The sequence below is a fragment of the Oncorhynchus gorbuscha genome, linkage group LG05, assembly GCF_021184085.1.
Source record: "Oncorhynchus gorbuscha isolate QuinsamMale2020 ecotype Even-year linkage group LG05, OgorEven_v1.0, whole genome shotgun sequence".
In the NCBI taxonomy this organism is placed as follows: Eukaryota; Metazoa; Chordata; class Actinopteri; order Salmoniformes; family Salmonidae; genus Oncorhynchus; species Oncorhynchus gorbuscha.
Window position 1 is genome coordinate 65,744,925 of NC_060177.1, and position 13,984 is coordinate 65,758,908.

General features: G+C 44.9%; 1 protein-coding gene across 3 annotated transcripts in view; it reads right to left on the bottom strand.

Annotated features, from left to right (window-relative positions):
• LOC124036315 (tetratricopeptide repeat protein 28-like) overlaps positions 1-13,984 on the bottom strand; it is a 373,393-nt gene that overhangs the window by 54,473 nt on the left and 304,936 nt on the right. For all 3 annotated transcript variants that reach the window (XM_046350742.1, XM_046350741.1, XM_046350743.1), the window contains one exon: positions 7,510-8,017. In XM_046350742.1, coding sequence (XP_046206698.1) covers positions 7,510-8,017 — 508 coding nt within the window. The remainder of the gene's footprint in view (positions 1-7,509; positions 8,018-13,984) is intronic.

The window sequence follows — 13,984 nt, forward strand, 5'->3', positions numbered from 1 at the left end:
TAGGCAGGTATAATGATAATACAGAAGGATGACGATACAAGCTAGGTCTAATAAAATGCCATTTAGCAGTGGGTGGATTTTAACATTAACACATGGATGTGGCAACGTATCCGATTCTTGAACGATAATAATGACCAAATCATTGTGACAATATGAAAGAGACAGGGTTGGAGCTGGGGAGTGGGGATAGTCAAATCAAATCAAAGGTTATTTGTCACACACGCCAAATTCAACAGGTGTAGACTTTACAGTGAAATGCTTACTTATGAGCCCTTTCGCAACAATGAATTTAAAAGTAAGAAAAATGTGCCATTTTGTTAATGAATAGTAACACAATAAAATAACAAGACTATATACAAGGACTACCGGTACCGAGTCAATGTGCAGGGGTACTAGGTAGTTGAGGTAGTTGAGGTAATATGTACATAGGGGTAAAAGTGACTAGGCAATCAGGGTAGATAATAAACAGAGTAGCAGCAGCAGCATATGTGAAAATTGTGAAAGTGTGCGAAAGTGTGTGTGTGTGTGTGTGTGTGTGTGTGTGTGTGTGTGTGTGTGTGTGTGTGTGTGTGTGTGTGTGTGTGTGTGTGTGTGTGTGTGTGTGTGTGTGTGTGTGTGTGTGTGTGTGTGTGTGTGTGTGTGTGTGTGTGTGTGTGTGTGTGAGCGTATGTAGTGTGTGTTGGAGTGTGTAGGTAGAGTTCAGTGAGTGTGTAGCTAGAGTTCAGTGAGTGTGTAGGTAGAGTTCAGTGAGTGTGTAGCTAGAGTTCAGTGAGTGTGTAGCTAGAGTTCAGTGAGTGTGTAGCTAGAGTTCAGTGGGTGTGTAGCTAGAGTTCAGTGGGTGTGTAGCTAGAGTTCAGTGAGTGTATAGGTAGAGTTCAGTGGGTGTATAGGTAGAGTTCAGTGGGTGTGTAGGTAGAGTTCAGTGAGTGTGTAGGTAGAGTTCAGTGGGTGTGTAGCTAGAGTTCAGTGGGTGTATAGGTAGAGTTCAGTGGGTGTATAGGTAGAGTTCAGTGGGTGTGTAGCTAGAGTTCAGTGGGTGTGTAGCTAGAGTTCAGTGGGTGTGTAGCTAGAGTTCAGTGGGTGTGTAGCTAGAGTTCAGTGGGTGTGTAGCTAGAGTTCAGTGAGTGTGTATAGGTAGAGTTCAGTGAGTGTGTAGCTAGAGTTCAGTGAGTGTGTAGCTAGAGTTCAGTGAGTGTGTAGCTAGAGTTCAGTGGGTGTGTAGCTAGAGTTCAGTGGGTGTGTAGCTAGAGTTCAGTGGGTGTGTAGCTAGAGTTCAGTGAGTGTGTATAGGTAGAGTTCAGTGAGTGTGTAGCTAGAGTTCAGTGGGTGTGTAGCTAGAGTTCAGTGAGTGTGTAGCTAGAGTTCAGTGAGTGTGTAGCTAGAGTTCAGTGAGTGTGTAGCTAGAGTTCAGTGAGTGTGTAGCTAGAGTACAGTGAGTGTGTAGCTAGAGTTCAGTGGGTGTGTAGCTAGAGTTCAGTGAGTGTGTAGCTAGAGTTCAGTGAGTGTGTAGCTAGAGTTCAGTGAGTGTGTAGCTAGAGTTCAGTGAGTGTGTAGCTAGAGTTCAGTGAGTGTGTAGCTAGAGTTCAGTGAGTGTGTAGCTAGAGTTCAGTGAGTGTGTAGCTAGAGTTCAGTGAGTGTGTAGCTAGAGTTCAGTGAGTGTGTAGCTAGAGTTCAGTGAGTGTGTAGCTAGAGTTCAGTGAGTGTGTAGCTAGAGTTCAGTGAGTGTGTAGGTAGAGTTCAGTGAGTGTGTAGCTAGAGTTCAGTGAGTGTGTAGCTAGAGTTCAGTGAGTGTGTAGGTAGAGTTCAGTGAGTGTGTAGCTAGAGTTCAGTGGGTGTGTAGGTAGAGTTCAGTGAGTGTGTAGGTAGAGTTCAGTGAGTGTGTAGGTAGAGTTCAGTGAGTGTGTAGGTAGAGTTCAGTGAGTGTGTAGGTAGAGTTCAGTGAGTGTGTAGGTAGAGTTCAGTGAGTGTGTAGGTAGAGTTCAGTGAGTGTGTAGGTAGAGTTCAGTGAGTGTGTAGGTAGAGTTCACTGAGTGTGTAGGTAGAGTTCAGTGAGTGTGCATAGTGCCGGTGCAAGAGAGTCAGTGCCAATAAAAAGGGGGTTAATAGTCAGGGTAGCCATTTGATTAACTGTTCAGCTTGGTGGTGGAAGTTGTTCAGGAGCCTTTTGGTCCCCGACTTGGCGCTCCGGTTCCACTTGCTGTGCGGTAGCAGAGAGAACAGTCTATGACTTGGGTGGCTGGAGTCTTGACCATTTTTAGGGCCTTCATCTGACACCGCCTGGTATAGAGGTCCTGTATGACAGGGAGCTCAGCCCCAGTGATGTACTGGGCCGTACGCACTACCTTATCGCCTTATGGTTGTATGTCAAGCAATTCCTATACCAAGTGGCGATGCAGCCAGTCAAGATGTTCTCAATTGTGCAGCAGTATAACTTTTTGAGGATCTGAGGGCCCGTGCTAAATCTTGTCAACCTCATGAGCGGGAAGAGGCATTGTCATGCCCTCTTCACGACTGTGTTTGTGTGTTTGGACCATGACAGGTCCTTAGTGATGTGGACACAGAGGAACTTGAAGCTCTCGACCCGCTCCACTAAAGCCCCATCGATGTCATTCAGTTTTCACACCTTTTTGACAACGGATAGGCTAACGAATAGCCTATAGTATTGGAATATAAGCAAATAACAAGGGGCCTATTGCAACCATCGATGGCACAGCTGATCTCAATTGTAACCATTATTGGTCACCTCATTACCGCTCCCTAAAATATGCCTTTCAAGATATCTTAGGCTGCTGGTTGGTATTGTCATTGAACAATTTAGTCCATTTTAACAGACTACAGGCCATTTATCTATTTGTCAGACATTCCAATGTGTATCAGTAGCTAGGTTTCCATCCAATTGGCGACAGATTTTTATGCAAATGATCTAAATCTGCATATGAAACTATGTGCATTTTCCCACCAGTGGTGTTTCCACCAAACAGACTTGTTGTGGATAAAAATCAGTGTGTGTTGACGTAGTGCACACAAAATGTACTTTTTTGCTTTAAGTTTTCATGTACCGAATAAAAATGGAAAGTTCAGTGTTTCCATCACATTTCAACTCTACTGTTAAATTGCAAATGTTCCTACTCTGGTCTTGGCACGTGTGCTCTAGCCAACAGCTCACAGATACAGTGCAGGTAGGCTAGTCTACATGATGAGATTATTATGGATAAGAGACAGAATATTTGTATTTGTCAAACGCCAGTCAAGCATCGATCATCATGTCACCAGAATAAGACCCTCTGTATTTATTAGAAAAGAGCATCAAGTTCATCACTGTGCACTTTCACCACCCTGTGAAGTTCATAATAACTTCTTTCATCTGTAGCCTAATAAACTGCTTGGTTTCCCGAGTCGTAGTGGGTGGACCACACACCATATAATCGTGTGACTCCAAGTTTACTTCGATACTTCGGTTATTATATCAATATATGCGCATAAAGGCATTGCCACTTCCATTTCTTGCATAATTCATTTTACAGACAAAAAGATCCCACCATGTTGAACGAACAAATTATTCCTCAACATTACATTATACCGAAACTTCCTGTTTCCATCACAGCTGTTGTGATTCTTTTATACGATAGGATTTTACTCGCATAAGAACTGTGGATGGAAACATGGGTAGAGTATAGCTGCATTTCAGATACATTTTTGTACATTTGAATATTGCAGAAATAGGACCTAGGCTTAGCGTTTGAGTGAGCGAGAGAGATTATGATTTTGATAGCAAGCCCTGATACCAATGACTCGACTGCCCCCGCATGGAGAGAAAGAGAACTGCTCATTTTGATGTAGCAGAATAAGCCTTTGCAACGAAAGAGTGATCAAATTAGGATCCGACATCTGCATGTCGTCGACCACTGCTGGTATTGACTATCCATAGAGGCACCTTTATCCACTGTCCGGCTACGCTTTATCCGTGAGTACATTTACATGCACACTAATAATTCGATATTAAACAGATTATGCAATAGTCACGGCGGGGGTGGGTGTGCGGGGGGTGTACTAAGCTAACTTATGGAATTATTTTAAGATGGTCATTTGCTATTTGATTTTAAATTTTAGGACCGCTTTAGGTATATATATATATTTTTTAAGTGATTTGATAAAATATTGAATTTGGCCTTTACTACTGTAGCCCATAGAAATGCTTTGAATAACACATTCGTAAATGGCAAAAAAGACAGTCAAAGAATGTATCATAAGGAATAAGGTTTTGAAGTGTCTGTCCTACATCTAGGAGATATATTTAACACTATTTAACCCCTTATTTTTGTTGGCAGAAAACGACCTCTTATACTTCCGTTTATTTGTATAGATTACCTTCAGATGAGTCTTGTGACATTTGTGGGGATTGTTGAACAAAACGGAGAACATCGTGTTCGTGAGAGTCTTCCCTTTCCATAGTGGGGTCATATTAGCTTGTAGCTCAAACGGTTTGGACGCTACAGACAGAAGTTGGTACATCAGCGTTAGGGACTTCAGAGGAGTCCAGTGGCATAAGGGGGTGGTAGAGGAAAACGGAGAACACCACAGAGGTCAGAATAGTTGTAGGCCAAACCATTCAGATGCTACAGACGTTTTAGTGAGAATAAGCATTTTGGGGATGTCTCATGGTCTGACAAACACCACTGCAGATGCGGAAGGCCTACCTACATAGGTCGATGCGGTAGATTGGGACACCTGGTTTTCTGAGCAATCATTCGGATTATTAGGACATGTAAACACCTTATTAAGCGGCATTCCGACGATTTGTTTGATCTACGCATGTGCTAGCACCAGTCGTGCGAGCCTCCCTCTTTATCTCAAATAAAGTGAGTTGGGAACAACTGAATGTATGTGTCTTAGAAGTAGTTTTCACATACAAACTTAATATGTCCCAACTTGGTCACTTTGGTAGAACTTTCATTTTGAGGGCGCTTTTCTGCGTTCGGGTAGCCTGGTTTTAGATGTGTCCCATGTAGACAGAATTATTAGGGAAACCGTTCTTCTTGCAAAGCATGTAAACGTTTTGATCAAACTATTATATTCATCTGACTATCCACAATAATCACATTATTGTGTGCATGTAACCGTACTCAGTGTTTCCTCCCCTAGGAGGGGAGGGGCTGACTGGGGTCTTGCTGCAGGGGGCTGATGGTGTCTTCCTGGGGCATGCATCTATGTAGATGTATAGAGGTATGCAGTGGCAGCCAAGATGTAGCAGCATATACTGGAAACACTGGTTTTACAATTAGATTAGCCCTGGATTGACAAGGTTACCTTGCTAATACTTTTAGATCTGCAAGTTTTTGACCGTCAGATGACCAGGGCTTTGAAAAGGGGACAATAGTTACATTTCAACTCCAATCAAAAGGCCTGATCTTATAAACTTAACTTCCCTCCCTCTCTCTCTCTTTTTTATTTATCTACTCCACCAGGATTAATTTGCTAGATTTGATTAAATCCTTGCCGGTGAGGGGAGAGAGTTCCCATGAAAACTGTAAAAGGTTTTTATGGGCTTAATTTCTCCTGTGACAGTGTGATAGTTATATGTTGGTATTTCATCACTCTAGCACATCCCAGCCAGTGATAAGTCACTGAGGCTGTCTGTCTGCTCTGCTCTGGGTCCATGCAGAGATTCCTGTCCTAACCAATCACATCACACCCCCCAGACCAGGCAGATGTATCCTGTATCACGCAACACTGCAGTAAATCTACATAACAGTAGTAGACTGGACATAGCAATGTATTTAGCTGACTGCTGTTCAATGACCTTTGTTCTCACACCATTCACTACTTAGGCCTCCATTTTAAACAACATTTAAACATTTAAAACAACTGTGAACAACTAAGGAACATCGAAATAAAGAAGCTAGAGCAATATACACTCACCGGCCAGGTACACCCATCTAGTACTAGGTCGGATCCCCCTTTGCCTCCAGAACAGCCTGAATTTTTGGGGGCATGGATTCTACAAGGTGTCGGAAATATTTGTTGCTTAATTGGTATCAAGGGACCTATCGCGTGCCAGGAAAACATTCCCCACTCCATTACACCACCACCAGCCTGTGCCTTTGACACCAGGCAGGATGGGGCCATGGACTGTTATGCCAAATACTGACTCTGCCATCAGCATGACTCAACAGGAATCGGGATTCCTTGCGCCAGGCAATGTTTTCCCACTCCTCAATTGTCCAGTGTTGGTGATCGCGTGCCCACTGGAGCCGCTTCTTCTTCTTTTTATCTGATAGGAGAGGAACCCGGTGTGGTCTTCTGCTGCAATAGCCCATCCGTTACAAGGACCGACAACTTGTGCGTTTCGAGATGCTGTTCTGCATACCACTGTTGTACTGCGCCGTTATTTTCCTGTTTGTGGGCCCGACTGTTAGCTTGTACGATTCTTGCCTTTCTCCGAAAACCTCTTTCATCAACCAGCTGTTTTCACCCACAGGACTGCTGCTGACTGGATGTTTTTTGTTTGTCACACCATTCTCTGTAAACACTAGACACTGTTGTGCGTGAAAAGCCCAGGAGGGTGGCTGTTTCTGAGATACTAGATCTGTCGCGCCTGGCAAAGACAATCACACCACTCTCAAAGACGCTTAAGTCACTCGTTTTGCTCATTCTAACGTTCAATCGAACAGTAACTGAATGCCTCGATGCCTGTCTGCCTGCTGTATATAGCTCATCATGGCCAAGTGACTCCCTGTCTGTAGGAGCGATCCATTTTCGTAAACGGATCTAATAAACTGTCCGGTGAGTGTATATGAATGTGGTATGCAGAGACAGGTAAACATATGTACTACTGATATAGTCGTATCTCGAACCCACAACAAGCAGAGGACAAGCAGAAGCAGAGAATAACAACAGGAATGCGGATATCACCCCACCATCAATAAGGGAGAATACTGATGCTGCCTCCACCTCCACACATACTCTCCCTCATGGGCAAACCATGACCTCTACACTCCTGTTCTAGCCTGTTCCCATCACATCCTCCCAAGCTCCTTGTGAGGAAGAATCCTGGCTCTATGCTGATGGAGCAAACACACTGTAAACATTTCCCAACCTCCGCTTGCCTGTTACGTCTTCCTATCATCTGCCAGAGTAACTTTCTAACAACCAGGTGCTTCCTCATCCTGTAGGATGGATGGGGCCAAATAGAATAACTTATCCCACATGCTCATCAGAAAAGGTAAGCCAACAACACAAAGGGCTGTGCTGTACATAGTTCTTAACACGAGGGACTGCTCTGTGCATTTTTCTCAACACGAGGGAATGCGGTGAACATTGTACTTAAATTGCAGGGACAGGCCTAGGAGCCACTCTAAGGGGGAGCATAACACTGTGCTATACTATAAATAGTCTTTGTTAGCCATGTCTGAAATGAAACCTAAAAATCCAGATGTTATAGATGGATATGATCTCCAGATCAGTCCCCACAGCCTACCCGTCCCTCTGTGTTGATTGATAAATACGTACCCAGGTTGGAGGAGGCTCTTCCCTCTGCAGCTCTGTCCTTCAGGCCCTCAGCGATGGCCAGCTGCTGTTCATGGTACTGCTTGGCTCTCTCCAGGTCCTGCATGCAGCGTGCAGCGTGCCCCAGTCCAGCGTACGCCCTCATCTCTATAGGCTGCTCCTCCAGCTCCTGGGCCAGCTCCAGCACATGGGTGTGGTAGGACATGGCCTTGTCAAAGTTACGGTGGTAGTGGTAGGCACTGCCCAGGTTGCTGTAGGCGCGGGCCTCCTCCCTCTTGTTGGTCAGGGCCTTGGCGATGCCCAGGTGCTGCTCGTGGCATTGTACAGCATTTTCAAAGTCACCCATAGCAATGTAGACAGCGCCCATGTTGCCCAGCTCTCGTGCCTCTGACAGCTGGTCTTTGGATTGCTTTGCCAATAGGACACACTGCTTGTGGCTGGCCAGGGCATTAGGGTAGTCCCCGATGGCTGTATACACATGACCCAGGCTGCTCAGGGCCATAGAAGCTGCCTGGAGACACAGAGAGAACACACAGACAGACAAACATCAGGCAAGCACTTAAGATCACATAGTAAAAACACTTATAAACTAAAGCTTTGTGAAAATGACCTACATTTTGTCAACATTTTACTGAAATGATTGGTTTTGCATCTCAAACACAACACACTCCCTCAACATCCCATTCCCCAAAGTATATATATTTTTTTAAATGTGTAAAAATCTAAACTCCCAAATCTCTTTGGAGGCATATTGCAAACAACAAACAAAAATGCTTTGCTTCCTTTTTGTGATCAGAGGGGGATAAACCCTGTTGCAGATTAGCACAGTGGCAGGCTTGTTTTAAAGCCAACAGTTTCCCTTCATGGAGTGCGCCACCACCAATGGAACAAAGAGCCAGTTAATCAAGAGGAAATGAGAGGCTTAACTTCACTCCTCAGCTGTGGGAGGGAGACAGACCTACTAACTGACTGACTGATTCCCAGCATCAGCCTTCCTGATAGAGAGGTGTTGAATAGATGAATTCAACACTGGCAACACCTCTCTATCAGGAAGGCTGATGCTGGGTATAATTTGTAGCATATTCTTATCTGTCACCTCAACAGGATCTTTCTCCTCTCACCACCATCCACCTGCATAGAAATGAAGTGTAACACAAAGTGTAGGGTGTGCAGCAAAGTGGAGTGGTCTGAAACAGTGCAGGCCTGACCCTCTAAGTAACACACTCATTGTAGGTTTATTAGTTGTTATATAGAGGGTAAACTTCTGGGAATTGGGGGCAGCTGTATCTGTGTGGACAGATGTTGCATTCATTGCAGAGGAGAGGGTCAGCTAATAACGCATCTCCTTCCTCCCTCTCCCACCCCTTCTCTCCCTCTCTGTGTCCTAGAACGGGAGGGGCCTGGAGGGGGTCGGACAGGGGCCAGGGAAGAGGATAATCACTCTGACAATTAAGGCCACAACTCCGCTCAATTTCCCTGCCTGGGTAGGAGCCTCTGTGACATTGATACTTGGGGTTTTACACTGAGTGCATTTAGAAGTAACCAAGCAAAGGATGACTGGAAAGTCAAACAGCCAGTAATGGATTATTATTAACTTCTGTCTGCTAAACCTTCATTCTGTGCTGCTCGTCATCAAAAGGCATGTGCCTCAACAGTGCTGAGGTCACTACTGAATGTTAATGTCAGCACATATGAAAAAGCAAATCACTCATGTATAAACGCAATGGCACGTGTCAACCCACTTTAGTTTATTACAGGAAAACATTGCCCTTTAAAATCAAGATACAGAATTCCATAAACACCGCAAGAAGTAATTTAGTGAAGAAATGTCAAGGTAATTCCTGCTCCCACACAGAGAGAAAGAGAGAGTTTCACAGAACCTCTGCTCTGAGAATGTAAAATGAACACATGGCTTTTATTGAGTTCCATTAATTCATTTAAAAAAACACAATGCATGATCTAAGAAAAAATCTATACTGTAAAACACTTTCCCACACTCATACAAACACACACAAGCTGGCAAACACATGCACATTTCCTACCTTTCATACTTTGTTTCTCAAACACACAAACACACACAACAGTGCTACCTTTCTTTCACTTCACAGGGCTGCTGATGCCTGGAACATATTACCTGCCGACATAAGGACTTCCAGCAGTTTGCTGGAGTTTAAAGCCTCGACAAGATATTATATGGGGCCTAGGAGGCAATTACCTCCCGTCACAACTGTTGCTGTTTCATGTTCCCAGATAGCCTATCTAGGTCTGCTCAATTACATGTGCCGTTTGAAGCTCCATCTCTCCAACTCCAACTTCCACTCTGTGAGCAGAGAAACCGAGAGGATTCCTCTGCTCTCTCTGTCTCTCTGGGAAATGAGTGAGACGAGGAGGGCGGGAGTGAGAGAGAGAGCTATCTTTCTCCACAGTTGAGATGAGTTGTGCTTGTGATCAGTGTCCCTTTAAAGTGAGACTGCAACACTGCATTTTCTCCCCAGATAGATAGTTGATGGGGAGTCAGTGGAGGAGCGAGTCTTGCCTGCCACTGTAGATGTGTTCTGCTAGGCTTGGGGACAGACAGACGCTGGGACCCATTTTACAGTCAGTGGTGACTACAGCCCTCCCTCAGCACTGCTCATGTAGACTGATGGAAATCACAAGTACCGCGGAGTCCAAGAAGGGAACATTTCCTCGAAACATTTGATTTCTGCAACGGCGACTGTTCTAATTTGATTGAATTTATTTTCTTTACTTATCTATCCCCCTCCCTCCCCTCCCCCACCTCTCTCATTCCATCTGTGCAGTCAGATCTGATTGTGTTTACAGAGTCCGGCCCTTCTCCGGATGTGTGCTGATTTGATTCATCCAAACGTCGGCCTTTATAAACTGTTGATAAACCGCTGATCTCCTAATGAAAGGTAAACTGGTGCAGCCCCCTGAGGGAGGGTGAAGGATTGTGGGGGTGAGCTGCAGACAACATCTTCATCAGAACAGCTTGGCTAAAGAGTACTATTCCATTTGTACAACGCAGGCAGGGACAGTGTTTAACATTCCTGGCTGATACTCCACTGACAGCCATTTGTCGTGAATATGTTTATATTGTGCAACACATTAGACAAATGGCTATTTTCATACCACATGCTAGTGGTAATGCATCGTCGTTAACATGGTGACCTTCAGGGCTGAATGTAGATTTCATTTCTTACCAGTACGGGACACTCAGGTTTGCACTCACATTTGTTTTTATACGACAACAATTACAGGGCAGCCTAATCTGACACTGACAAACAGATCAATAAAAACCATGTTGTCTGATACATATAATTGGCCTACAAAAAGGGGAGACACCAATACAATATGACGTCCCATCTAACCTGGAGGAGGAAATGGTTGTCCAAAAACAAAAGTGGCGCAGACCCAATGACAAAGACAGTGAATATGCAACCCTCACCGGGGATATGTCCGATGTTCTCCGCTGAACCAATAAGATAGGCTACTGTTCGCTCAACTAAGTTAACAATTTTGGGGGCCTCCTGAGTGGCGCAACGGTCTAAGACACTGCATCGCAGTGCTTGAGCCGTCACTACAGACCTGGGTTCGATCTCAGGCTGTATCACAACCAGCCATGACCGGGAGTCCCATAGGGCAGCGTAACATTGGCCCAGTGTCGTCTGGGTTAGGGGAGGGTTTGGCCAGAGGGGCTGTACTTGGCTCATTTAGCACTAGCGACTCCATTTGGCCGGCCGGGTGCCTGCAGGCTGACTTCCGACACATTGGTGCGGCTGGCATCCGGGTTAAGTGGGCGGGTGATAAGAAGCGCGGTTTGGAGGACGCATGACTCGACCTTTGCCTCTCCCAAGCCTGTTGGGGAGTTGCAGCGATGAGACAAGATCACAATTGGATATTATGAGAAAAAGGGGGTAAAACACAAAAGACTACTTTTCATTCAATTAAGTTAAGAATTTTGATATATAATAGACATATTTGAGTCTTTTCATTGTCTTCTCTTTACAGCAATAGCCATTTGCTTTCCAAACAGTTTTCCGCGACTGTACTTTTAAATATTGCGGTATGACTGGTTGGGTCTCTCTGCATTTCACTGACAGTCGCAACTTAACAATCATCTATATGGTATTTGAAGTGCACACTGCCCTTCCGACTATGCGATTTAAAACAATCCACAGCTTTTTCTTTCAAGAAGCTACTGATCTTTTGTGGACAACCCATGCTGTGGCCAAACTATTTCTGTATAGACAGGATTAAGCTAATTAGGCTATATAATTTTGGCAATTTAATGAATGATATTTACTTTAGGGAAAGCTTAGCTTCCCCTAGCCTTATGGACACGCTGCCTATGCATTTTATTGTGTTATAAACACAACCAGTCATGATGTTTTTATCTTACTGTCAAACAATCACTTAACAAAGGCGCTCCTGTTAGCCACCTGCGCACATTCCTTCACTCACAAAATAACTTCAGCATTCAAACCCCAACAGTGCACTTTGCACCAGCAATATAATGAAAGGAAAGAGACATCAGGATGCCATTCAAATGATGTCATTACAACTGCAGTTACAATACACCTAAAATCCACTGTTGTCCATGTACGCCTCGGTCACGGCCACTCATTTCAGCCTTGACAAAATGTAAGTGTTCAAACCACAACGCAAATTTGGAGCGCACACCACCCAGTTTTCAGTCAATTCACAAATGTGTCATGCTGCTGACATGCAGTAATGTTAGATAATTGTGTAGTCATAGTTTTTATAGTTTTTGGGCATGTTGTATTAATTGTTACAGGCTCAGATTTTAACGGTACGACTTACCCCCACTATTTATTTCGAACTTACTTTCACCCCTGTTCACCCTCCCATGTCATGCTGCAGTAACACTTCTGCTCCTGATCCCTGGTCTGTGACACTGGGCCCCTGGTGTGTGACACTGGGCCCCTGGTGCGTGTGTGTGCGTTTTATTTCCTTGCCAGTAACCATCCACGCTACATCACTGCTCTGCTCTGCTGTGTGAGGGAGTTTGCCTGACCTCAGATCCTTTCTGCCTGACTTAGAACACTGCTAACTACAACCCAACCACCACTACCATCATAATCACCATTGCCTAGCAGCAGTGCTGATAGGATGGAGGTGGTTTCCATGGGAACCTGAGTGGTTTGATTCCAGCCCACCAGGCAGTAGGGGAGAGTCTGCCAATTCCAGCCATCTGAAGCATGCCACCTCCTGAGCACACACAAATAGGCAGACTAAGGTATTGGCCACTGCACAAACTGTCACCCGCTGCTCAGACTAAACTGTTTTCAGAGAGCGTTACACCTCTACTGTACCTCTAGAAGCCCCCTGGCTGCCTGTTGCTATGATGATTACACTGCTAAGCTGTCTGTTTCTACTGACAGCCATTTTTACTGGCACGATCTCATTCATATCAGTTGTAGTAAATCCCTGATGATGATGACCAACAACAACAATACAAACAACATATTTGATCTGTTCACTGGGTTCATTACAAAGTTGTTTCTGTAAAACAGACACACCCAGCAACATTGAAAAACATGAAGGCACAGCCATAAACTTACTGGTCACTGGTATTTCTGCAATAACCATAAAACCACACTGCCAGCCTACAGACCATGATATGTATTTAATGTGATCCTGGTTAGGAACGGATAGGAAGTACATGGTTCTGCCCTAATCAATGGCTCCATAAGTTATGAGTAGTGCAATGTATGCTGCATTTAGACAGTTGTAATGTCCCAAATAGCACACCATTCCCTATGTAGTGCACTAGTTTTGATCAAAGCCCTATGGGCTGTGGTTTAAAAAAGTGCACTAAATAGAGAATAGGGTGCCATTTGGGATGGTGGGGATATTGATTATTCAGTGTTTCAGAGAGAGCACAACAGAGAGGTGTACTAGGAGGAGGGGTAGAGGGAGGGAGGGAGGTATGAGGTGTTAAATAGGCAGTGGTTTGCCCCCTGTCCCAGGTAGGTGGCCTGAGGGCGGTCTGGGCTGGTCAGAGGAAGGCTCTACTCCAGCAGAGTGCTGTTCATGGGACTATATGAGAGAGAGAGGAGACGGGAACCACCGCTGATTCCATTACAGAGGTGGTAGCAACACCTCTGTCACTCTGCCAACACACACACACACACACACACACACACACACACACACACACACACACACACACACACACACACACACACACACACACACACACACACACACACACACACACACACACACACACACACACACACACACACTGGAGTATATCCGGGTGGCGAGGAGACTGAACCCTCGCCAGGCAAGGTGGGCCATGTTCTTTACCCGTTTTGTTTTCACTCTGTCCTACAGATCAGGATCCCAGAACGCTAAGGCAGACACACTGTCCCGGATGTATGACACAGTCACTCTGCCAACACACACACACACACACACACACACACACACACACACACACACACACACA